The sequence below is a fragment of the Lepisosteus oculatus genome, chromosome 6 (assembly GCF_040954835.1).
Source record: "Lepisosteus oculatus isolate fLepOcu1 chromosome 6, fLepOcu1.hap2, whole genome shotgun sequence".
NCBI classification, from domain to species: Eukaryota; Metazoa; Chordata; class Actinopteri; order Semionotiformes; family Lepisosteidae; genus Lepisosteus; species Lepisosteus oculatus.
In genome coordinates this window covers 24,140,619-24,165,770 of record NC_090701.1, presented here as the reverse complement: position 1 = coordinate 24,165,770, position 25,152 = coordinate 24,140,619, and the positions used below count along the sequence as shown (strand labels likewise).

Below are 25,152 nucleotides of genomic sequence, written 5' to 3'. Positions count from 1 at the left end.
TTGCAATGACACCACCTAAGCAGCTGTACAACTTCATCCCTGTAAGTGGACTCGTCATCATCACTGATCAGTCCTATTATAGTGGTGTCATCGGCAAACTTAATGATGCGGTTAAAATTTATTCTTTTGTAGTTTCGCTGGAAAGTGTAGAGTCATTTTCATGCAGGAGGACACTTTTTTGGCTCAACTTCAACTCACAGGGGGCCTGACATTCTAATCCACCATATTTTGGTGAAACTCTTATTTCATAGTTTCTTCAATGATCCTTCAATGATCAGGAGTTGTCCAGGTCCACAGGCAGAAAAGCAGCATCAAACCTTGATACGTCCATCACCATGCTTGACTGTGGGGATAAGGTTATTTTGATGGTAGGTAGTGTAAGGTTTCCACCAAATGTGGCATTTGTTTGTTGTGGCCAAAAAGATTGAGTTTAGAATCATCCATTCTGAGAACATTTTTCCACAAATCTACAGTATCATCCAGATGTCAGCCTTTTGCAAACTTAAGACGAGCAGTGATCTATTATGATACAGTAGGACTGAGATTTGTAACGTGTGTGGGGAGTTCATTTGTGTTTTAAGAATAGAACAGGTGCTGTAGGTGTTCTTGTGAGGGAGTCAAGAGTGCAAAGAAAGAAAGTAAAAGTAGATCTTTGCTATATACTCTATTTACCTGCTTTCCAATTAAGAAAAATGAAACCCAGTGCTCTCAGCTGGTGGGTACAAACATCTAAATTCAGTCACTGACTGGTTCACTGACTTGTATAGGAGAAAATATGCTTTAGCTCAGATTCATCACTGCTGGAGCTGCAGCTGCAACAATGTAAAACACATTGTTGTCATGAGCCCTTCTTGAACTAAAGCTGCTGTTTTTACCCCTTATACAGCACTACCCTAAAATAATTTTGTGCTAAGGATTAACTGACTTCTTGTTAGTCTGGCACATACACTATAAAAGACTACTTGGATATCAAGATTACCTTGTTAACATTTATCACTGTATGTATAGCTATGTACTGTGCAAATACTCCTGCACTTCAATGTGTTTTGAGCTCCCAGATCTGAAATAACATAAACAAGAGCATGACTAATATAGAGACTGACACTTGCAGTAAACACTTGCTATATGATATATATAGCAGCCATATCACCCTGCAACTCACAACTGGCAACCCACTGAAGATAAGCAGGTGTGGTCAGTACCTGGATGTGAGACCTCCTGGGAAAAACTAAGGTTGCTGCTGGAAGTGGTGTTAGTGGGGCCAGCAGGGGGCGCTCACCCTGCAGTCCATGTGGGTCCTAATGCCCCAGTATAGTGATGGGGACACTATACTGAAAACAGGTGCCGTCCTTCGGATGAGATGTAAAACCGAGGTCCTGACTCTCTGTGGTCATTAAAAATCCCAGGGTGTTTCTCGAAAAGAGTAGTGATGTAGGACTATTTGGACAGCCTATTCCAGAAGCATTGAACACAAGGTGGCTACAAACTGAACAAGCCAGAGTCCAATGGAGTACAAAAGCACACAAAGCCAATTTAGAGACACATACAGTACAGTATTAACCCAACTAGCATGTCTTTTTAAGGTAAAAGATAATTGGAACACAGCCATTCAAACATGGGTAGAGAATGCAAACTCTACACAACAGGTGTTCTCATTGAAAACCCAAAAGCAGAGAAGCAGCAATACTCATCATCATACTAATACTATACTGTAATTCTGGTATACGGTTAAACTCAATGTGTCAAGAATTTGTTTTTGCTGTTAACTTCATTCCAATCTATGGAACTCTGGTAAGCATGCTATTGCAGTTGAGATAAAATTAATTTTAATTGTTCTAAATTATTATTGTTAAAATTCACCACCTTTAATCAATATACAGTATTTTAAAAGTAGTTCTGACCAAAATAAAAGGAAAAATTACTCTTGGACAGGCACCATTTATTTTCATAATACAAATGATACAAGCAAAAAGAATAGTGTTCAATACAACACCAAACACTTAGATATAAACAGATTTAGTAGTTGAGAAAGTATGAGAATAATGCAACAAAATCAAAATACATACAAACAATCCCTTTTTACTCTTTTCTAGAGTTGGTTGTTTCATTTACAGGACGTTTCAGATGTTTAATCCTGGTATTACTTGAATTTTGTTACATGAATCACCAGTAATGTAACAGAACATTGCCACCTGAACTTTAAATTAGCATGGGTCTGGGGTCGGTGCTATTACAAAATATACAATCACTTAATTGTAACCTTGGATAAATTGTTCAGGGAACAAACACTCTCACTGGTGATGAGATAATACATTTATTACATGAGATAATATACCAATTTACTTCTTTAAGAGAAGACCAAGACACAGCACATAACTCTTAACCCTCAAAGGCTTAGTTTAACAATCTCAGTTTGGCTACTATAGAAAACCCATTTTTTCTAAATGGGTTTTCGCTTTCTATAAAAGGGGCTGTGACAAGGATCACCGCTGTTGACAGCAACAGGAGGCATAGTTAAGCTCAGTGAGCTTAACAGTCACTGTAAATACAGTTAGTACAAAAGCAACATGGAGAAGATCCAAAATTTAAAAAGTCTAAGAAAATCTAAATATTTTAACTTTGAAATCTATGAAACCTGTGCATCTCTTTCTTACAATCGCTTTGCTGAGCAGGGTTACACTAGGTAACACACTCTCAAGCACCCCTGAAACAGCTCCACTGTGTCAGCCATATACTGGGTTATATTGGCTATACTGTAGCTGCCCAGGATACCTGAAGAGTCTCTCCCTGAGTCAATACACAGAAAGTTGTTTTTAGTGTAAAAGATCAGTATAGGTACATCCTGCGAGCAGTACATGAGTTGTGACATGTCTTTCAGAGTAAAGGACTTTGAGAACTGTTATCCAGTGCAAAACCACTGATAAATCTACCTTTGTGCAATTGCAGGTTATATCAATATAAGTTGTCCTGGTTAACCAGGAGGTGACTGTCACGATTGTAGTCCCTCCCCCTTAAGGGTGCTCTGGCTCGTTCACTTTTTAGTTGATTTTGTGCACCTGCTCCCTGTTCCAACCCACCTTTAAAAGCCAGACGCTCACTCTGTTCCGGGCTCTGCATTGGTTTCCTTAACCAGCCGAGTCTGGGACCTGGAGCGTGGTTCCATTCCCCCTTTCCCCCCCCCGACCCTTCGCTGGATCCCGCTCCGGTTTTTAACTTTGTCATGTCTGTCTACAACCCCTCGCCAGATTCTGCCCTGGCTTTTAACTTTGTTTTGTTCGTCTTGGATTTATCACCCGGCTCTGGACCTTCGGCTGCACTGGACTTCCCTTTGGACTCCCTTTTGGACTGTTCGCCTGGACCACGCCCCCTGGAGCACCTTCGTCACACACCCCCGGTTCCTCTACCAGCCCAGTTCCTCGTCTCCCCCCCTGTGTGTGTTCAGTCCCTTCGGATTGTGTCGTCTGCATAGTCTGAAAGACGCTTCAGAACAGTGACACTCTCCCCGGTGAACCAGAATTTCCAATCAAATACCCAATATGGTGACCAGGCATACTGTGCTGTAGGATGTCCTTTCCTTCAGAGAGGCATTACACCAAGGCTCTAAACACATGGTCAATGAAGATCCCATCTCATTAATTTTAAGAGTAGGAGTGTTAATCTAGCCAATATGTCTTCGGGACATGGTTTTCTGCGCTGACTATCCAAAGAAATCCCACTTGGAAATGGGGGATAACATGCCATACACTCCATACAGAAGGCACTCAAGGCTCAAACCAAGGATGAAAGGCTGTGAGGCAGCAGTGCTGGTCAACACGCCACCATGATGCCCCAAATGTAAATGTAATTCTAAAAAGTAAAAAATAACAACACAAATATGTGGTTTATGCAAAGCAATAATGTGAGTCACACCAAAAGGAAGAATCTTCAACATTCAAGAAATTACAAGTTTCTAAATTCATTCTTTATGTATTCCATGTACATTTCCATTTATGTCCATATTTTTTCAATAGTAGTTTAAAGGCATATAACTCCTGAAAAGGCTTGTCAGAGCAGGCTGCCAGAAGTCCTGAAGAGTAAGCAATCCTACACCTTATCAGCTTATTGGTGAAACTGGGCTTGTTAGCTTTAAACACTCCTAAATGTCTCTTCAACTCACTCTGCTCTGTGAAAGCTTGGTTCAATCAGCTCTTTTTTCCTTTGTTTTTAAACAAAAACATGACAGAAGCAACAAGAATAAGTCAGACAAAAGTAAAATGGAGATATGATCTATTGATTTCAGATGGTAACATCAAAGGTATTTAAAGCCATTTCCACAGATACACAGGACACTATTTGTTAATTTGTGAGAGAAGGATATGTCTTAAAGATGTGTTGCATCTGCATGACATTCATGGCTGGTACTAGCTGGCTGAAATTTGATTTATCATGGGCTAAATGGCCACAGATACCCAAGACCATCTAAAAAATAGGAAACAGAACAATTTCAATAACTTGCTTGCTTGTTGGCTTAACAGTTGTCAGTTGTCAAGGTTTACTACTGGATACTCATGCAGTATTAAAAAAATCCTTTACTCATTTTCTCCCTGTTCCTCAATGAAAGTTGCAGAAAGCATAACATTTATTTTTGGTATCTGTTCTCAGAGAGCTGATTCAAATATCAGATGAAAGCTCTGTATCTATCAGAATCTCTAAACAGAATCACTTACTATTTTTTTAAAAAGTGTTTAAAAAGTGTTTACGTTCTGATAGATTTCTTGGGATTTTCTTGCTAATGTCATATTGCAGTTGCAGTTCTCACAATATTACTTTCTGTTATAAATATCTGGTCTTCCCTCAGCCTGAAACCTGCATTTTTAAACAACAGTCAAATTGGTCATCACAAAATCTGTCTCATCAGTACATACTGTAAAGGTAAGCAGAGCAGTGGATGTTTGTGTGCTGTTAAGATTAAATTTAGCTGCTGTAATGTAGAAAAACAGAAAAATACAAGCCTTTTGAAGTTAACATCAGAGCAGTCGCATGTGAACTAGAGTCCTCCACCCCTGGCTTGACAGACAGCTTGTGTGCCCAGGGGCGAGGACACCCGAGTGAGCTTTCTCTAGATGCTGTTGTGAGTGCATGCCTGGCTCAGCTCCCGAATAAGGTCTGCCAGCTCCAGGCAGTGAAGGATGCGCTTGCGCTCTGCTTGTAGCTGCTCGGAGGAGACCAGCCCCAGTAGTTTCTGCCCGAAGAGATTGAGGTCCTGCATGAAGAGCCCGATGGACTCACGGGGAGCCACAGGCAAGCAGTCCATTACGCCAGTGTCGAAGCGGAAGCTGATGTTCTTCACGCGACCCAAACCTGGGGCCCTCTCCTCAATCCAGGTCAAAGGGCTGGATAAAAAAAACCCAAATAATCACTCATATTTATCCTTTAAAATAAGAAAAGGCTACTTCTAATGAATTTATCTACAGTGTCTTCAATGTCCAGTGAAACATTCTCTGTAAATATCTCAACTAGATTTAATTTTCCTCAGCAGAAAGTACCATTACACACGTCTTGTGTGTTGCTATCCACCGTTTTGCTAGAAACATTGAGGTGACAGATTGCTTGGACTTTTGAAACCTACCACATGATGAAATCAGATTTTGGCTTCTTTAATTTTTTAAAGACTTTTTCACACAGGAGTTTGTTTTAAGATTTTAGTCGATTTCACCTTAATTTTATGCAATATAAACATCATGTAAAGAGTAACACGGTAAAGCCATTTTATTATTTATTTAGTAAGCATGAGACGAAGTGGGAAGGGGGAGATGGACGATGGCTGGAAGAACAAAGCCCGCGTAGGTGTTTGTACAGTATATCACTAAATGTCTCAAGTGTTCATTTCTGTACTCACAGGCTCTATTGTCTCAAGCACTCTGTCACATTGCCTGTTGCTGATTGATTCCAACCAAGCAAGTTAAATTGAGAACCAATTTGTCCAAAAGTGGAAATGGTGTATATTTCTGAGGCCTGTTACACAGAAAAATGCACAAATTAAGAGTACTTAAATTGAGAATGAACGTGTTTAAGTTTAATTAGCATCTTAGAAGCGTGCACCCACTGAAGTCTGAAATTCATTGACTGCAGTCTCTTTACTAAATCCAGATACAGTTTAACATTTGTTTTAACTACACAATTCTCACAATTATTTTTAAAAAGCAAAGACTATAAACTGCTCTAAAGGAATTCTTGGAGGGAGACCACAGTTTTTACAGACACCAAAATTAAATGTTTAAAAACTACAAAAAATGAATGTATAATAACGGATTATACCTGGTTGCTATTTTTCAAAGCCTAATTCTCAAACTGCAGGTGGTGGACATTCAGGAAAGAGAGTGTTCTGATTAAGAATTGGTCATTAAATAGAATGCAGAGGGTGCAAATAAGGGTGGCACAGTGGACCAATTGTTAGCATTGCTGCCCTGCAGCGCTAGGGCTCTGGGTTCAATTCCAAACCCAGGGTGCTCCTGTATCTGTATGTTCTCCCCATGTTCATGTGGGTTTCCACCGGATGCACTAGTGGTTTCTCCTTCAGTTTAAAAATGAAAATGGCAGGTTAACTGGCGTCTTGGAAAATTGGCCCTAGGTGTGAGTGTGTGCGTGCCTATGTGCCTGCCCTGCAATGGACAGGCGTCATGTCCAGGATGTACCCTTCCTTGTGCCCGTTGCGTGCCAGGATAGGCTCTGGCTCTCTCACAACTCTGAACTGGAAGAAGTGGTTAGAAAATGGACGGATGCAGATAAGGTTTGAATAATCAAACCAGGGTGTTGTAATTAGTGGAGTACCACAGAAATCTGTATTTGAACTACTGCTCTTCCAATTTAATAACATCTGATGGAGTTGGTACACTAGGTTTGAAAATGACATCAAATTAGGAGGATTAGAAAATACTGTAGAAAAAGTAAAAACATCTAATTTAAAATGTAATATAAATGCAGGGTTTTGCATGTAGGTAGTAAAAACAAACTATAAATACAAAATGGAAATACTGAACTAGAAGAAGCTACTTATGAAAATAGCTTTAGAATATTGTGTATAATTGTATTTATCAAATTATAGATATTGTTGAAGATCCTGCAGAGAATGTCCTACACTGGTAGACTGAAGGATCTGATCTTTCTTTGTGTTGAACAGAGAAGACTAAAAGAGGACTCATAGTATACAGGATCTTCAAGGACATTGGAAAACAACTCAGCAGATTTCTTCAAAACGAACAGGGAAACATGAACCAGAGGGCACAAGTGCAAGCTATGTTTAAGTGCATTTAAAACAAATAACAGGAGAATTGTGGGAGTATGGAACAAGCTACCCAGCCTTGTTGACACCAATGCTTCATGGTCTTTCAAAAAACAAATTAGGTGTTTGGATCTATTAACTATTAACTATCAAACAGGCTAGAAAAACCTAATGCCCTTCCCTCATTTGCAACCTTTCTTATGTTCTTTAAACAATCCCTTACTGTAAAAGACATGGAACAAGGCTGCTGCTTACCTCTTGTCCTTGGTTTGAAAGTGTGCTGTCATTTTAATGTACTTCTTTTCTTTGTCTTCCTCAACATTTGCCGATGTGACAGTCAGCTCTCCAAACAGATCCACCAGCCAGGTAAGACGTGCTATTCCACTGAAAGCAATAAATCCAAACCCTGGCTGTAAAGGACCTCCTGTAGACAAAACAGCAAGACTGAATAAGTGCTTTGTACAACATCAGACCCACTGGCTTTGATGTAAGGTGAAAACAGAGATTTATATATTATTATAACTTTAAAAGAAGGCTGCTAATTTCTTAGCTTGACCCAGTCACAGACACAAGAATTGACACCCTTCTTTTCTTGTTAAACTACAGTATACTTAGAACTTAAGACTCAGTGAGTCTGAAACTCTGCTTAAGTTTTCGGTTTTAGAAATAAGTATTAATACACTATACCTTAAAATTAATCTACACTTGTAGCGTTCCAGCAAACAACAATTCCAGCAACTTAATGGGAGCCTGCACTCATGTAGTAACGTTAGTGAGAAATACACCACTTTTCCATTTAGCACCAACTGTTTCGAGTGACAGAAGCAAGCTTGAATGTCCACATTAAAATGCTGCATAACCATGTGAAGGAATGACAAAACACATCAACCATGTCAACAACTACCTTCAGAAGAGTCAAGATGGAGATCTTACATCAAGCATGGTAAGTTTGGATTTTAAATTTTACTGTATGGAACGTACAGGATAAAACAGGACAAAAATTTAACAGAAATCCTGCTATAAAAAATGCATATCTTCTAGCAAGCTTCTACTTTCTTTACTGCACTGGAATGTTTTTGACTCAAATATGCTATTTCTGTCAGGTCCACCCATGCTGGAAAGCGGGTGAGCAAACCAGCGTTTGCCAGGTTGCCGGCCATATACAGTATTCCCTTGCCTGTGCCAGTAACCATGGAAACACATGCAATCCAAATTCTGCATCACCAACAGGCAATTTACATCCACACCCGCTTCAGGTGGTGCAGAATGTGCTTCTCTGTTGTTTCTGTTTCCCCAGCTTGGCCTTGCTTGGGATCCCAATCTCTGCTTTGTTTATTACCTCATGCCCAGATCATTTAATGGCTTGTTACTTCTCTCTTTTTTTTGCTTTGGAACACTCCTCGTTATTACAACAATGGCTAAAAATGGCTACAAATTTTTTTCCATGTTTCTTGGAAACATGGTCTTGGATTTCAAGAAATCCAAGAGTTTCTTGGATTCACCTTGTGCCTTAGACTTTGTTTCGTTTCTCTTTCAGTGGCTTGACCCCTTGCCTGCTCGACCACACACCTGACCTGCATTCCTGCCTGCGACAACACCATGCCGCATCTGTGCACAGCTCTGCTGCATCCCCGAGTCCCTAGCTAGCTACAGTACCATGCAATCTGCGTGCTCAGCTTTACTCAGCTTCCCCTCTGCATGCTGCTCTGTGCAATATCCCAAGTCAGCGAGGTGCTATGCCGTTTCCCTGGTTTTCTCAACTGCCTCCCCCGGTAAGTGGGTACATTCTACGAAAACAGACCACTGCTTGCGTGGGATATTACAATTTCTGTTTAGTATATCCAATATACACTACTTTTTAACTGTATAAGCCTCCAAAAGAACTGTTTGACAGCTGATGTTTTTTCCATGTATGGTGACAGAGCCATGGAAAGTACACACCACAGTGTCAACTGGGGCAGCAGCATGCTCCACCAGCAATGGGTCCGGACACCCAAATGACTGTTCTGACAGGTAAAAGTATGGCTTTCTTAAAGAGTCACACAAAAAACGTGGCATGCTTTTACGTCAATGACTGCATAGTGTGGTTCTACTGTGTTTTGTAAAGAATAAGATATAATGGGTGGGTATAAAATGTTAAAAAGAAACATAAAAATAACTTAAAAAGCATATTTTAAGAAACACAGAAACTGTATAGTTGTTGAATAATTGTGATGGAGATGGAGGGTGCTAATACTTAATTCTGTGAATATTTTCTGATGCATGCAGCACCATCTTGGATACTATTAAAGCTGATAGCAGAGTTGACAGGCAAGTTGACAATTAAACCACAGATTATCACACGACCTTTTAAGCACATATGTGCAAAAAAAGCAACAGGTCTTGATGGCTGAGTAACACCAATATGCTGCCCCATCTTTCAGAAGTCTGATTATTTATACACTATTCCTGCGCTGTGCAATCATATACCAGTGCCTAAAAAGTCCAATCCCTCAGAGAATAATGATTATAGACCTGTAACACTGTCTTCTATTGTAATTAAATGCTTGGAAGAATTATGGTATCTATGCTCAGCTCAAAAGTGAACACTGGACTCGATCCATATCAGTTTGCATATACTGTAAGTGTTATGTTGTTATCTTGTTGTTAAAAATCCTATAAGACCCAGTGCTTAGGTGCAACTACTGTTTGATGACATTGCAGCCCCATCTTTTGATTAGTAAACTGAAGTAGATGCCTGTTATTCCTATCAGATGGCATTATTCATTTTTAACAAACAGTGCACAGAAGGCCAGATTTAATAAGACTCTTTCTGAGTTATGATTTTGTTAATACAGGTGCCCCTCAGGGCTGTGGGAGTTCACCAGTTCTATTCAAACTACATACAACTGAATGTACAAGTAGTTATCAAGGCAACTATATTGTTAAATTTTCAGATGGGACAGCTGTGCTTGGCTTAATGTATAGAGAAAGTCTATGTAGTGTACATGCCAGAAATTCATAGGTTTGTGCAATGGTGTGACAGATATAACCCGATTTTGAATTAAAAAAAACGTAAGAATGGTGTTCGATCCCTAAGCCGTTGGTTACCATTCATATATAGTGATTCACAAGTAACTTATTACCCAGGTTAATTCATACAAGTATTTAGGAATATACATAGACATCAACCTGAGCTGGACTACTCAGGTTTAGAGTGTTTGCTCCAGAGTTCAGCAGCATTTGTATTTTGTCTAATGGACAAGTTTGCTCTGTTGTTAGTGCCGTGTCCTTGCATTATGAAAAAAAGGAAAGGCGGGGCAGACTCATACTGCAGGATCTTGAGGTTGAAACGATGATCACATCTCTCCTTTGATGGTACTAAAGCTGCAGATATGAGCAGAGCTGACAGGATTGAGATGTATGAAAATAATAGAGATCCAAATTATTAATGACAGAATACTGGACTAAAGAACCCGGCGACACAGTGGTTAGCATTTCTGCCTCACTGTGCTGGTGCCCTGGGTTCAATTCTGGACCTGGGGTTCTATCTCTGGGGAGTTTGTATGTCCTCCCCATGTTCACATGGGTTTCCTTCAGTCAAAAAAAAAAACTGGTAGGTTAATTGGCTTCTCGGAAAACTGGCCCCTGTGTGTGTTGATGAGGTGTCCTGTCCAGGGTGAATCCTGCCTGGTACCCGTTGGATTGGCTCTGTCTTCTCAGTGGCCCTCAACTGGATGAAATGGTTAGAAAATGGATGGATGGATAAAAGAAATAATGGAGTATATTTAATCAAAAAGCTGCCTTGGTCTAAAAGAAGAAAAAGATGTGTCATGTAAGCCATAAACTGAAGTGCACACACTGTAGTACATTGGTACATTGGTCTCCAGACCTAGTCTTAGAGAGTCAGAACCCAGTTGGACTTAGGTCAGCTGTTTATAAACATTGGCAACAACTACCTACAGTATGTGAATTAAACCAATAACTGATGAGACTAGTCTTTCCTGGCGTTGACTCCTGTAAAACATAAGCACCAAATGCCTTGCACAAGAATGTAAAATCAGCAAGGAATTACTGTCTGCAAATGCTGACTCTTGCACAGATTGATATCCATAGTTGCTGGCAAGTCACGGAGACCAATGGTGCTCAAGGTTATTAATGAAAGATCTTCCAGTGTTCCAAAACAGCTTGGTTTACTTCTCATACTTTTTTCTCACGTGCGAGTGTTTTTTAGGCTTGGAATTATCTCATGGGTAATTTAAGAGACAGCTGGCAACACCAGCCTTTCCACCCATTAGTCTGGTAAAATGAGTGTATACTATAATACCACACAAGTACAGTATGAGATTAATAACACCAATTTTTTTCTTGAGAAATCACTTGTTTTTAACTTATCACTAAGAGGGAAAAAACAAAAAAGTCATCAAGCTGTGGCATTAATAATTATTTGCAGAAATCCCTTCAGCAATTAAAGTTCTATTTTTGTTACTTAATCTACTTTTAAATGATGGATGAAGGTTTGCTCCTTGATATTTCTACAGGGACAGAAGATAATTTTAACTGCATGGTACAGATCTTAAGTGGAAACACTACATTAATTTAAAAGTCAAGTGAAAGTGTTTTTTACACGCAAAGACATATTCAATACTCCACAGACTGTTATATTATGTAGTCATTTGTTTCTAACACTTGAGTCTTGGTCCCTGAGTTACTGTATCTGAGCCTAGCAGATGTTGCAGAGACTGTTTAAGGGCTTTTAAGTCATGGTTAAAAACCAAGGGCCACTCCTTCTCAGTCAACTCACAGAAGGCAACATACAGTGGCTCTTTGCGGTTGTCGAGATTAGACTTGATTCTAACAACCTCTCCAACATGCAAATAAAAGGTGGGGCACCTCATCAATTGAGCAAATAAAATGGAACTGCCCGGTCCATACACTGTTATACATGTTCAATGTGTATGCTTAAGAAGGCTGTTTCAATCTGGAGTTTGATGAAATAGACTATAACTCAATGATAGTTACTTATTGACAGTGGAGTCCTCAATTCCAAGAAGAAATTTCTTTGAGGTGATCAGAAAAGGTAAGAGCTCATTTAATGATGCTTGTGCCTAGTCGTAGTCAATATTTCTGTCAGTGTGTTTGGACAGTCAATATAGCCACGAACACACTAATGGAAATATTACAATAAAGCAACTGCTTAAATATTTTGGTCACAACGTAAGAGAAGGTATGATGTTCTGGAATCTGTTCAGAGAAGAATGACAAGGTACATTCCAGGTCTTAAAGGAATGTCCTATACTAAGAGACTCAAAGACTTTTTGTCCTGAACCGAGAACATTATGAGGATACCTGATACAAGTATTCATAATCCTCAAAGACACTGAAAAATTCAACCCAGCAGATTTCTTCATAATAGTGAAAGTTAAACCAGAGAGCACAAATGGAAACCGTGTGGAAGTGCATTTAAAACAGAGAATAGGAGCACTTTCTTTACCCCGTAGGTTGTTATGAAGGCAGTTCCCTAGTTTCTATCAAGAAATGGCTATGTGAGATCCTCAAATCAATTAACTACTAACTACCAAATGGGTCTGATGGGCCGAACCACCTCCTCTCATTTGAAATCTTTATTACTGTATGTTTTTATGCTAGAGGTACTACAGTGGAGGCAGTTAGTGTCAGTCTTGACACAAGGCCAGACGCGATTACTGAAAAAGAACTATCAGAACAATTCCTTACTGGAAGGGTCATTTAGTTAATAATGGGATTTGATCAGGCAAACCATATTTTCCATGCATTATTGTTACAGTATGATCGCTTATTGTATGTGTAATGAACAAAACCAGATTTGGTTCAATCGATACTCAGTATATACTACAGAGGAATGCCCTTTTTAAACGTTTAATATGGAGGCTACTCAATCAAAAAGATGATGGGGCAACGTCTAGCTGATATTTCAAGGAATAAAACAATCAGGATCTGAAGGCCACCCATGTTTGTCCACAATAAAACAAATAGCCAAATATCTATATCACTTGGGTCACAGTCATTGATGTAGAAGTAGTTATATGGCCTGGTACTGTAGTGTACCCCTTCGTTTTAAGAACCAATGAGTGAAGGACTCAACTTCAGAAAACCAAATGGGGTCAATTAAAAAAAACACCCACACATACAGTATTTTCCCACCAGTTCTGTTATCTCTACTTGATGAAGCACTTCAAATACACCATGAGGGCAATGCTCTGCTGATCCTACAGCCAGAAACTTGGGTCACGTGTGTGTCTTCACAGACCTGTGAAGTGCAGAGTTCCCTCCACTAGGTTCTTCCCAGTCACATCTTTCTTCAGCTGCTTGTACTCTGCTGTCAGCAGCTCAATGTGCTCTTCATGCAAGATCTTCCCTGTGCAACACAGAGGACAGAGAGAGGTTAGGGCACCTTGCAAGAATAAGTCTTAATTGGGCCTGCCTCCCTGCTGATTTCAAGCGTCACCAGAAGATGAAAGACATAAGTCTACTGTGTACAGATTTTCATTTTTTTTTTGTTCACATACCATTATTACAATAACGGATTTGTCTGATTTGTAAATATCATTTTTTTCCCCAAAAGGTAATGAACACACAGTATGGCAATAATTCACCTCTAAAAATGACAGCTTTTGCCATTAACATTGTAAGACATTGATCTAGAAAAAGTAGTGCGCACAGCAAGCAAATACAATTACAGGAAGGAAATAAGTAAAATTACAGGAAGAAATGCAGCCACGGAGATGCCAGGGAAAGTAACACACAGCTACTGTGACATCCGAATGGAAACCCCACACAAAGGAAAGTGAACACCTGGCCCTGCTCAATGAGTGCATCTTGCCCTTCCCCAAACCTAACTCACCTTTTTTATCAGCTAGCTCACAGAGCTGTTTCACTGAGGCAAAAGATAAAGTCATGGGATACTCCACACAAACATGCTTTCCAGCCTCAAGGAACTTTCTGTGGGTGGAAGGAAGAAAAGGTGGCCAAGAAATCACTTCAACACATTTCCATTACAATCCCATCCCAGCACTCTTATCACAGTTTCTAACAAGGAGAGAAAAAAGCAGTTCTCTGTTTTTTAATGCTAATAAAAGAACTGATTTTTTTGGTTCGAAGTTATACAGCACCACAGCAGTTCCTGAAAATGTAGAAGGAACAGAACAGTGATCATTTGTGGCTCTGACCACCTGATCCTGAAAACATAAAGACTTTTTTGAAATGTTAGGAATTGTCTTTGTTTGGTACTTTAAGGGAAAAAAACAGCAATAATCCTGGTTGATTTAAAAAAGGCATTGCACGTTTACTTTTAAGGGACATACCTCAGAAATAGACCCAAATTTTACAGTATGTTTTTTAGGCCAATTTGAGACTGGTGCTCTGGTGCTTGACAGAGCTAGTTGGTGAACCCTTCTCACACTCCCACCAAAAAAACAACAACAAAATATTGAAAATATCCTGAAAGTTTCATTAAAACTGAAGTGAAGTAATATCTAATTAAGAACTATGGTTTATTATGTTTACTAACAATTACAGCATTGTGCCAGATGTATAAAATACCACAACACCTGTGGTTTATTTCTACTTGAAGTATAATAGAATCCATTAAAAGATGAAGTAGTGTACTCACTTTCATGACATACTTATAATTTAAAATTAATAAAATTGCAGCCACTAAGATGCCAGTGAAAGTAACACACAGCTACTGTCAAATCCAAATTTTTACTTCCGATGCCTGTCCCAATGTTAATTTTGTTGAGTGCTACCAACAGTCCTGTTACAAATATTCCTTGGTGAAAAACGCAAGAAAAGACTGATCCTCGATGAGTGTTTCACACACCACAGATCTTACATGGTCCTCCAAGCTGTCTGACAATCCCACTTCCACCTTCAGTGTCACACTCACTTCAACAAAAGCTTAATGCCTTCTGGAATGTCATCATTCCACGTCCAGAATAAAGCTCCTCTATTTCAACTAACAATTTACATTTGTGTTTTTATCAGCTCAGAAATTAAAAACTACCTAAAGCTTAAAACTAGTTTTAAGATAATAAAAAGATAATAACTGAAGGATTATGTAAAGTGCACAACTAAATGTGCCCTGATCCTTAATGATGTTTAAAATAAATGACCATTAATTTCATACATGGAGTAATTTAATGTTTGGTCAATACAGTGTTTCTGCTTGAGTAGCAATCTGTGTTACAGAGTTCTTATAAGGGTTTATCCTACCGTCATCTGGAGGGCTTATTCATCTTTAATCCAGTTCAAACAAGGAATTAAAGGCTGTGTTTAGGCTGAACAAGATCACAGTCATTGCTGTTGTAGGAATTTTAAAATGTTTCTTGGCTACCATCTAGTGGTAATTTAGAAAAATAACTGTGCTGCATTCAGGAATTCTAAGACTTAAGTTATATACAGTATGTAAACACTATACTGTATACTATACATGTAATATACATTACATACAGCATAATTACTGTACATGCATATATAGTCATGACAGACAGCAAATTAAAAATATGAAAATACCTTCATAAAATACTGAATTAAGACATTATCTTGCTATTTATAATGAAAGTAATAAGGCAAAGAAACTTCTGTGTGAACAAAGAACTCACCTGATATTTTCCTCATGGGACACATTTTCCGTACAGATAATGGCAGCATGAATATCTTCTCGGCTCAGGGCTTCATCTAGAGATATCTGCTGTATGTCCTGCTGGTTTTCCAAAGTCCTCCTAGAGGAAGACAATAGCACTTTGTCTGAGGGAATACCATTGTTACACAAAGGGGTAAAGAATGATCAACTAATTTTCTAACTTGAGCAGAGCTGAGCAACAAAGACCTACTGTAGACCTAACCCTTACGTTTAGCACTGTTAAATATACAAGTATACAAAATATGCCTAGAAAACTCTCAACATGATTGGTATTCTTTTATATGATTTTCAATTAATGTTCTTAGGAGTCATTGTGATTATCATTTACTAATTGAATAACAACCATGAAAACTGAAAAAAGCACACAAGACATTATAATAATAATTAATAATAATAATTGCTTACACTTATATAGCGCTTTTCTGGACACTCCATTCAAAGTGCTTTACAGGTAATGGGGACTCCCCTCCACCACCACCAATGCGCAGCATCCACCTGGATGATGCGACGGCAGCCATAGTGCGCCAGAACGCTCACCACACATCAGCTATCAGTGGGGAGGAGAGCAGAGTAACGTAGCCAATTCAAAGATGGGGATTATTAGGAGGCCATGATTGGTAAGGGCCAATGGGAAATTTGGCCAGGACACCGGGGTTACACCCCTACTCTTTTCGAGAAACGCCCTGGGATTTTTAATGACCACAGAGAGTCAGGACCTCGGTTTTACATCTCATCTGAAGGACGGCACCAAAAGTACAGTGTCCCCGTCACTATACTGGGGCATTAGGACCCACATGGACCGCAGGGTGAGCTCCCCCTGCTGGCCCCACTAACACCTCTTCCAGCAGCCTTCGTTGTTAATCAATATGAGACGCAGCAGTGGAGGAGGGGGAGTTTTAAAGTGAAAATTCTTTTAATTCAAGACCATTTTAAACTTCAGGAAAATTTCCTGAAATGTTATTTTACATTAGTTTACCATGCTGTGCAACGGTATCAACACAACCATTTTAATACTTGTGAGTGGCATGTTTCTGTTAATTCGATATAAGTTTAATTAACTTGTAAACAACTCTCACTTGTGTTGTAAAAATAGTTTAAAAACTATGTTATATGTTATAAATGTATTGCTTTATATGCACTGTGAAAACATGCATTATAGCAAGACTTACTATAATCATTTTGAAAATGTTTAATTAAAAAAATACATTTCTAAAATTACTAACAGCAAAAAGTGTTCTACCTCACATTGGAAAACTGTGTAGATTAAATGGTGAAGCTTCAGTCTTCTTTGCTTACTGGTGTTATGACCACATGCAATTTCAGACATTCAGTTTCTCTTGAGATCAATTTACAACTGAAGTCCTCCAGCACAAGACAAAAACTAACCTTCCTGCAATACTATAATTCTGCCAGTAAAGCTCATACCTGGCTCTCAGGCCTGGCATCCAGCACCATTATGATAGTGAGAAAACCTATTCCAAATACAGTAAATGTAGCTATGGCAGCTACTAGAAGCTACTAGAAGTGGCTTTAAAAGAATCCTTTTCTATGTCTTCCAAAATGTTAGAATATAGATCCACACAGCCTGAGCTAGAAAGGGAAACAGGACCCAACAGCCACCACTATGAGATTGGGAGTCAGGTTGTAGGACTGTATCCAGGGTCCCCCTTTCCTCTAGTGTGAATCACAACCCACAATGGCCCTGTCCATTCCCTTGAAACACATTACTTCAGTTCTTCACATTGTGTAGCTGTCTCAAGAAGAAAGAGATTTTCTCAAGACAATGGATATGGATAATGGAAATAATCACATTTGTCCTGCAATATTTATGCAGAACCCTTCGTTTAGGATGTTGAAGGTTTCAACTACCAGCTCACCTGGATATGAAGCCTTTGAGGCTCAACTTCTCTGATGGACTGGATGGGAGAGGAGAAAGGAGGTCCCTGATCCTCACTCTGCCTGCAGTTCCAATCCCCACTACCACTGTGCCAATCATATTTCCCTGCAGAGTAACAGACAGACAGGAGTTAGTTCCAAAAGAATTACGTAAGTGTAAAAAAGTGACACCGTAAAACATTACAAATTGTATACTCTTTATGCATATATTTTGACAATACTACAATCATATGTACACTAAACTAAACTGTCCTCATGTACGTGGCTTCTGTCACAAAACTGTAACTGCACAAGACACTGGACAATGAATAGAAAGAAGGACTAAGCAAACATCATAAGAACGACTGAGAACATGAGAGGACAGATAATTACAAACAAGGGACTGAATTAGGAAGGAGCAAAACGGTTAATGACAGAGAGGTAGGTTTATTAGAATTATTCTAAAAATAACACCACAATATTTTACATTTATAATGCTTTATGCAAAAAGAGAAACAGGTTATTCATTTTAATAATAATAACATATAAATAATATAATAAATAATATTACCTCACATTTAAGTATTTTAAAACGAAAGAGTCAAATACACCCCCAAGATCAACGTTTCTGGGGGTGTATTTTTAGTTCAGTTCTGTGGAACAGGAATATTCTATCCAACCAGCTGTCCAAAAAGTGTACCTCTATGTAAACTAAACACATGAGTACTGATATGCCATTACTCTGCATTTACATTAAAATATTTTGATATTAACAAAAATTGTAAGAATTATGATTATATCCATACTGTAAAAATAAATAAATATAATTGGTTTTTTTTAACAAATGGGCCAGATTCATGATTATGTCATCAAAGTGCATCCAACAAACTCAGAGTTACCATAGAGATGAAACGCACCATCATTTCTAGTGCAACTGAACTCATGTCATTCCATGAGCTGGAGCTGATGACTGGAAGGAGTCTGGAAGATGAAGACTGCGGCAACTATAATAAGCCTTTTTGGCATCCTTACTATGGGAGGCTACAGTATGTGCATGTACACAACACAAAGCGCACCTGGAGCGCTGTGGATACTGAGCTCCTAAGGACGATGACAATGTTTGCTGAAGAGATGGAATATGCTAGGGCCCATCAGAAAATTACAGAGCAGCCTGTGAATGAGGAGCCTCTGAGACACACACTGCCAGTGAACAAAATAACACCCATAACTGACCCACCACTGGAAGGAGACGCCTTGATACTGAGTAAACTGAAGGACCTGTGCAGCCCCACAGTCTTCCTGCTTGAGCAGTTAGGTTTACTGAGCCTCTTCTGCAAGTTGTTTGGAAAGCTAACTACAAAGAGGAGGGTGAGTAGAAACAGAGATTCCCCTAACATGCACAAAACGATCTTATTACACACAATTGTTTTCATTTCTGACGTACATTCAACCAGTGTCTTCTTACACCACCAAAGTCCAGTTGTATAATCAGTGAATTAATGTAGCCCTTGATCTGGACCTCGTTTACACAAAACACCTCCAATTCTTTATACAGTAGTATCTATCAACTAAAGTCAGAAAACATGGGTTTTGCTCACTCTCATGTGACAAGGCCTATGTGCATCCTACAATCTTACAGATGCTCAGTTAAACAGGATATAAAAGGAAGATTCATGCGCCATTAAAATATTGTCTTTTATGTTTCTTTCTCAGGCCAGAGAACCTAAACCCCACCTGGTCAGGCATCCAGGCTGCCAGAGGAGCTTCACTGACCTGTGTGAAGGCAAGAGAACAGCCTACACAGGAGTAAGCTGGGCCGGACAGAGAAAGGAACTGAGAACACTCTTTATCAGGGCTCTTCTGGCTTTCATCTGTTTCATTACATTTTGTAGAAATTTAAAATATTTATGTCACCAGCAGTTGTAACAGTTAAGATTTAAATTCATATGTACTGTATATTCAGATCAATAATTAACAGCATCCTACTTCTACATTTGCTAATAAAGTATGAAAGGGAATTAGTTTAAAAGGGCATACGGTATATGAAAAATATTTTTTTAAGTTGTAAAATTGAATATTGACACACCAATACCTTATTTGTGCAGATTTAACAATTCTATTTAAGTAATTTTAACGAACAACGTTGCTCTGATCATACACCTAATTGTAATGTTAAGCAAAATCAACCCATCACCTCTTATTATATACCATCTTATTTTTGTTCTAAGACAAAACAGTCATAATGCCAACATAAAATTCTAATAATATAATTTAAAATGTAAAAATTTTAATTTTAAGTAATTTAGTGCTAAAATGTTTTTCAAATTACAGTTGAACATTCCTAAGAAAAATAAACAAGTTTCTAGAAAGAACCCTCATTTTTTTTTAAATGATATAATTTATACTCAAATGGTTCAGATGGGGCAGCACAGTGGCTCAGTGGTTAGACCTGCTGGCTCACAGAGCTGGGACCCTGTATTCAATTCTGGACCTGGTTTGCTATTGGCATGGAGCTTGTATGTTCTCCCTATGTTTGTGTTGGTTTTTGCTGGTGCTCCAGTTTTCTCCCACAGCCTAAAAGACATACTGTATTAGTACTGTCCTGTAAGTTAACTGGCTCAACCCTAATGTGAGTGTGTGCATATTTGTGTCTATGTGTGCCCATTTTTGCTGAGTCTCAGAGTTGTGGTGACGAATTCAGGCACATTAAATACTACACTGAAATTAAAGTTGATGAAGGTTTTATAAAGTTATATGAGACGTGCTTTCTGTTTAAATATAAATAATGGAATGCAAGTGTACTGGATGCAGGGTGATGTCACCAGAGTGAATTAAGCAAACCCAAAGTTGCCATAGTGACAAGACTCACATATCCTTACATCACAAAGCAACCTGCCCACCACAAAGAGGCAGAGTCCAGCAAAATTCTAGTGCAACTGAACTCATGGCATTTCATGAGCTGGAGCTGATGATTGGGATGTGAAGATTGTTGTTAACTATACTGAACCATTTCGGCATCCTTAACATGAAGGTATACAAAACAAAGAGCACACCTGGAACACTGTGGATACTGAACTCTTAAAGACTCCTGAAGGGATGGAATATGCCAGGGCCTATCAGAAAATCATAGAGCAGTCTGTGAATGAGGAGCCTCTGAGACTCACACTGCCAGTGAACAGAATACAATGTGGTGAAAAAGTAAGCACATGCCTCACAACCTACGTTTTTATGGTTCAACATATTTCGACATATGTGACCTTCCACCTACAGTAATCCTCACCAAGTCCCAATAACAGATAAAATAAAGCTCATTTGACAAAACACACAACCATTCTACTATGTTATTATTTCTTTAAAAATATCAGCCAGGATGCAATACCTCTGAAAGGATAAAAGGAATTCTCAAAATGTTTGTTAAAAGAATCTTTTTCTATGTCTTCCATAATGTTATAATATAGATCCACACAGCCTGAGCTAGAAAGGGAAACTGCCACCACTATGAGACTGGGAGTCAGGTTGTAGGACTGTATCCAGGGTCCCCCTTTCCTCTTGTGTGAATCACAACCCACAATGGCCCTGTCCATTCCCTTGAAAAACATTACTTCAGTTCTGCAGATAAGCTTTTCACGTTGTGTACGTCTATGTGAACAGAAAACATGCCTCAGACAATGACAGAAATTTCTATTTTAATAAATATTAGCACAGGAAATTATTACAGACACTAGAAGCAGATAAGATAAATATCTAGAGTATTCTACCAATTATTCTCAAAGAAACAAATGTTAGTCATAGACCATAATGAAAACTCTTCCTGAAGTCTGTTGAAACAGAGGTAATATCCGCTCACTGGAAAATATCTACCATAGCACTGATACATAATAATAGTGACCGCTCCATTTTATTGTAAAGCAATACAATATAGATTTTGTGCAAAATGTGCATAGGTATATACAGATTGAAAGTACCACAGTATAAACAGTATATTACTGCAGTGTCCAAAAATTACATTAGTGCAACATGCTGTCCATAGACAGCCTAGCCTAGGGCAGTGTTATACACCCTGACAGCCGCCGGGAGGAAGGACCTGTGGAAACGTTCCCTTGAACACCGTAGCTGGAGCAGTCTGTTACTAAAAGTGCTCCGCTGTCTAATAACAGTCCCATGTAGCGGATGAGATGCATTGTTAATGATGGCTGTGAGCTTGGTCAGCAATCTTCTCTCTGTCACCACCTCCAGGGGGGTCACGGCTCAGCCCCAAAACAGAGCCAGCCTTCTTGATGAGTTTATTGAGTCTACTTACATCTCTTGCCATGATGCTGCACCCCCAGCACACAACAGCGTAGAAGTTTACTCCTTAACAAACTTACTCCTGTTGGCAAACTTACTGAGCACATTACACTGAGAAGCAGAACCTTACTGGGAAGACTGCAGTAAAAATCTGAAATCGATATTTAAAAGGATTCACATGGAAAGACAAAACAAAAATCTTCTTAAGGTAGATGTCCTAAGGTAGATGGGCACTGAGAAACAGATACAAATTCTTGTAACAGTTCTGTAATGGTGAATTGGTAAACCCCAATTAACTTAAGTCATCTCTATGAAGACCAAAGACCAAATTGTCAGAAATGTTTTTTTTTTCTGTTAAAAACAAAACTTCACCAACTTCCACCCGTCACTCAAATATACAGTTAACATATCTTCCACTACTCTTCCGTTTCTAGACATCAACTTCTCCATTAACTATCCCTGACTCTCTACTTCAGTCTATTACAAACCCACTGATTCACACAACTATCTCCTGTATAGCTTATTTCACCCCAAACACACTAAAAACTCTCTCCCCTTTTCACAGTTCCCTCGGCTACGACGACTCTGCAGCGACATCGATTTCCAGAACCAACCCCTCAAAATGTACTCTTTTAGCATCAACAGAGGATACCCTAGCAGTGTTATTGACAGAGCCCTTGCCTGAGCCCAAAACATCCCTTGGACCATCAACTCAATCAAGAATTTCCGCCTTAACAACCGCATTCCTTTGGTGCTTCCCCACCACCCTCACTTCCTATCCCCAGGGCTATTAACGACAATTTTTCCATCCTACAGGATGATCCCTGCATTGGGGCTCTCTTTTCTGACCGAAACATCATCTCATATCGTCAACCACCTAATCTGCGTAACCTTCTTGTTCACAGCTCCCTTGACCGCCCTCAGCAACCATCCACACCAGGCACTTTCCCTTGCAACAGAGCTCGTTGTATCAGCTGCAAGAATGTATCTAACACCACACTCATTCAAGGCCTCTCAGAACAATTCCAGATCACTCGGATGACATCTTGTACCTCCAGCAACCTTATTTACTGTATTTCTTGCAGTAAACAGGAAGGAGACTCGGAGACTGCTTCAGAGAACGTGCCAGGGCTGTAAAGATTAAAGATTTCTCCAAGCCCATTGTTTCTCATTTCACCTCTGACGGCCATGATCACACTAATCTCTCCATTTGTGTTCTCAAAGCTGGTTTTCCTAATTCAAACATCAGAAAGACTACAGAAACTAAACGTATCCTGCAGTTAGGATCACACCTTTTTCCTCTCAATGACAGACTGATTTTCTTCTAAATTCTCTCTTTTCATTGTAGGTTTCATTTCACACCTCTCTTCACCTATCGTGACATCATACTACCTGATTGGCCACTTTGTCTGTCCCACGCTCCCACCTCTCGCCCCTCCTCTCTCCCAGCTTTTGTTCTCCTATGCTATATTACCTTTGCTTACTGCCCTGTCCTTCTTACACCTGAAGAAGGCTCCACTGCCAAAAAACAAAAAACATAGATGTACATACAAAAAACATGAATTTAGAAGTTTTAATTGCCACAGGATGTAGAACCAAGTCAAAACAATCTTCCTCCTCTGTTCTTCAGCTGAAGAAGGCTCCACAGCGAAACGTTGTTTTCTTTCTTCTCTTTTCAGCATGGAATAAACCTATTACTTGTTCCTTTGCAGCCTACGCATGCTGACGCAGCTACCCACCTGAACTTCCTCTTCTGTCATTTGTTTTTGTAAATAGTATGATGTATTTCGACAGTGCCTTTACTACAGGGAGCTAAATAAAAAGACTATTCCAGATTCTTAGCCAATTCCACATATTCAGGAAATCTTGGACATCTTATAATAATAATAATAATAATAATAATAATAATAATAATAATAATAATAATAATTGCTTACACTTATATAGCGCTTTTATGGACACTCCACTCAAAGCGCTTTACAGGTAGTGGGGACTCCCCTCCACCACCACCAATGTGCAGCATCCACCTGGATGATGCGACGGCAGCCATAGTGGGCCAGAACGCTCACCGCACATCAGCTATCACTGATAGTATCAGTGGGGAGGAGAGCAGAGTAATGAAGCCAATTCATAGATGGAAAGTCGTGGTGTTCGGTTTTAGACCTTTTTTCGACTTAATGAAACTTGGGATTTTATACAGACCCGAAAAATACTAAAGTAAAATATGTATTAATTCAGGTAAAGGGCTCGCTACAGTGCTGTACATTTCCATCAAACACTGCCGAAAAACCTGAAAGTACACCCAGGTCAAATGGTGAAGCCATCAAAAAAGTCGAAACACACAAAACCTAAAGCGTACTGTAGACCGCTAAAATAAATCCAAAACAAAGCCAAGACGAATAGCGACAAATCATTATCTTGAATATTCGGATTATCTTGTGAAGCCCTGTAAATTAATTGATCCATCACTGTTAGAACGCCTCTTATAACCTAAAAGGTCATTTCAAATATTTTTTGGACAACACTCGGATTATCTGACATCCACTGTCTCAAATGTTTCCATAAAGCAGATGACTCGTGCAAAGGAAAAGAGGTGCATACATCCACGACCTCAAGTGTGTCATATCCAACAACTGTCAAGCGAAACCTTTTAATTAAAAAAAATCTGCAAGCTAAGGGTTTCTGTCTGACCAAAGAAATTGACCAACATTGTATTAATAACTACTAAAACGCATAATACAGCAGTTTCACATCTCTTTCTGTCATAACTCAATAAACACCCGGGAGTCTCTTACAATATGATGTTTTTAAAATATATTACATTTCTACATCGGCCAAGGATACATCAATCATCACGAAAATTCATATAAAAACTGTTCATAACCCAATACTAATAATACCAGACAGATCTTACTTAGGGAACTCTTGGTAAAAGTGAGGCATGAAAAGCTAAACAAAACTTTTTACATACTTTTAACATGAGGACGCAGGCAGACAGTATTTAATAAAATACACTTTGGGTTATGTAACAATTTTACAGCTCACATTGATGCAGTGGCAAGCCTAA

At 39.1% G+C, this 25,152-nt stretch overlaps 1 protein-coding gene and 1 long non-coding RNA gene across 4 annotated transcripts; one reads left to right on the top strand and one right to left on the bottom strand.

Annotated features, from left to right (window-relative positions):
* Positions 1–1,918: 1,918 nt before the first annotated feature.
* Positions 1,919–19,559, bottom strand: blvra (biliverdin reductase A). Its single transcript, XM_069191089.1, has 7 exons — positions 19,533–19,559; positions 17,801–17,925; positions 15,883–16,002; positions 14,124–14,221; positions 13,530–13,637; positions 7,517–7,685; positions 1,919–5,372 (listed from the first exon to the last, which is right to left on the bottom strand). Exons 1-7 carry the CDS (start codon positions 19,542–19,544, stop codon positions 5,099–5,101), a joined length of 906 nt encoding a protein of 301 aa, XP_069047190.1. The 5' UTR covers positions 19,545–19,559; the 3' UTR covers positions 1,919–5,098.
* Positions 7,546–20,601, top strand: LOC107078249 (uncharacterized). 3 transcript variants are annotated; one of them, XR_011189882.1, is made up of 7 exons: positions 7,546–7,627; positions 8,062–8,204; positions 8,799–9,033; positions 9,184–9,274; positions 17,758–18,239; positions 18,652–19,166; positions 19,512–20,601. It is a non-coding gene; the product is annotated as an uncharacterized lncRNA (long non-coding RNA). The 3 variants fall into 3 exon arrangements; XR_011189881.1 differs by having other exon boundaries at positions 17,758–17,969; positions 19,512–20,598; XR_011189883.1 differs by lacking the exon at positions 7,546–7,627 and adding an exon at positions 7,670–7,748 and having other exon boundaries at positions 17,758–17,969; positions 19,512–20,599.
* The last annotated feature ends 4,551 nt before the right edge of the window (positions 20,602–25,152 follow it).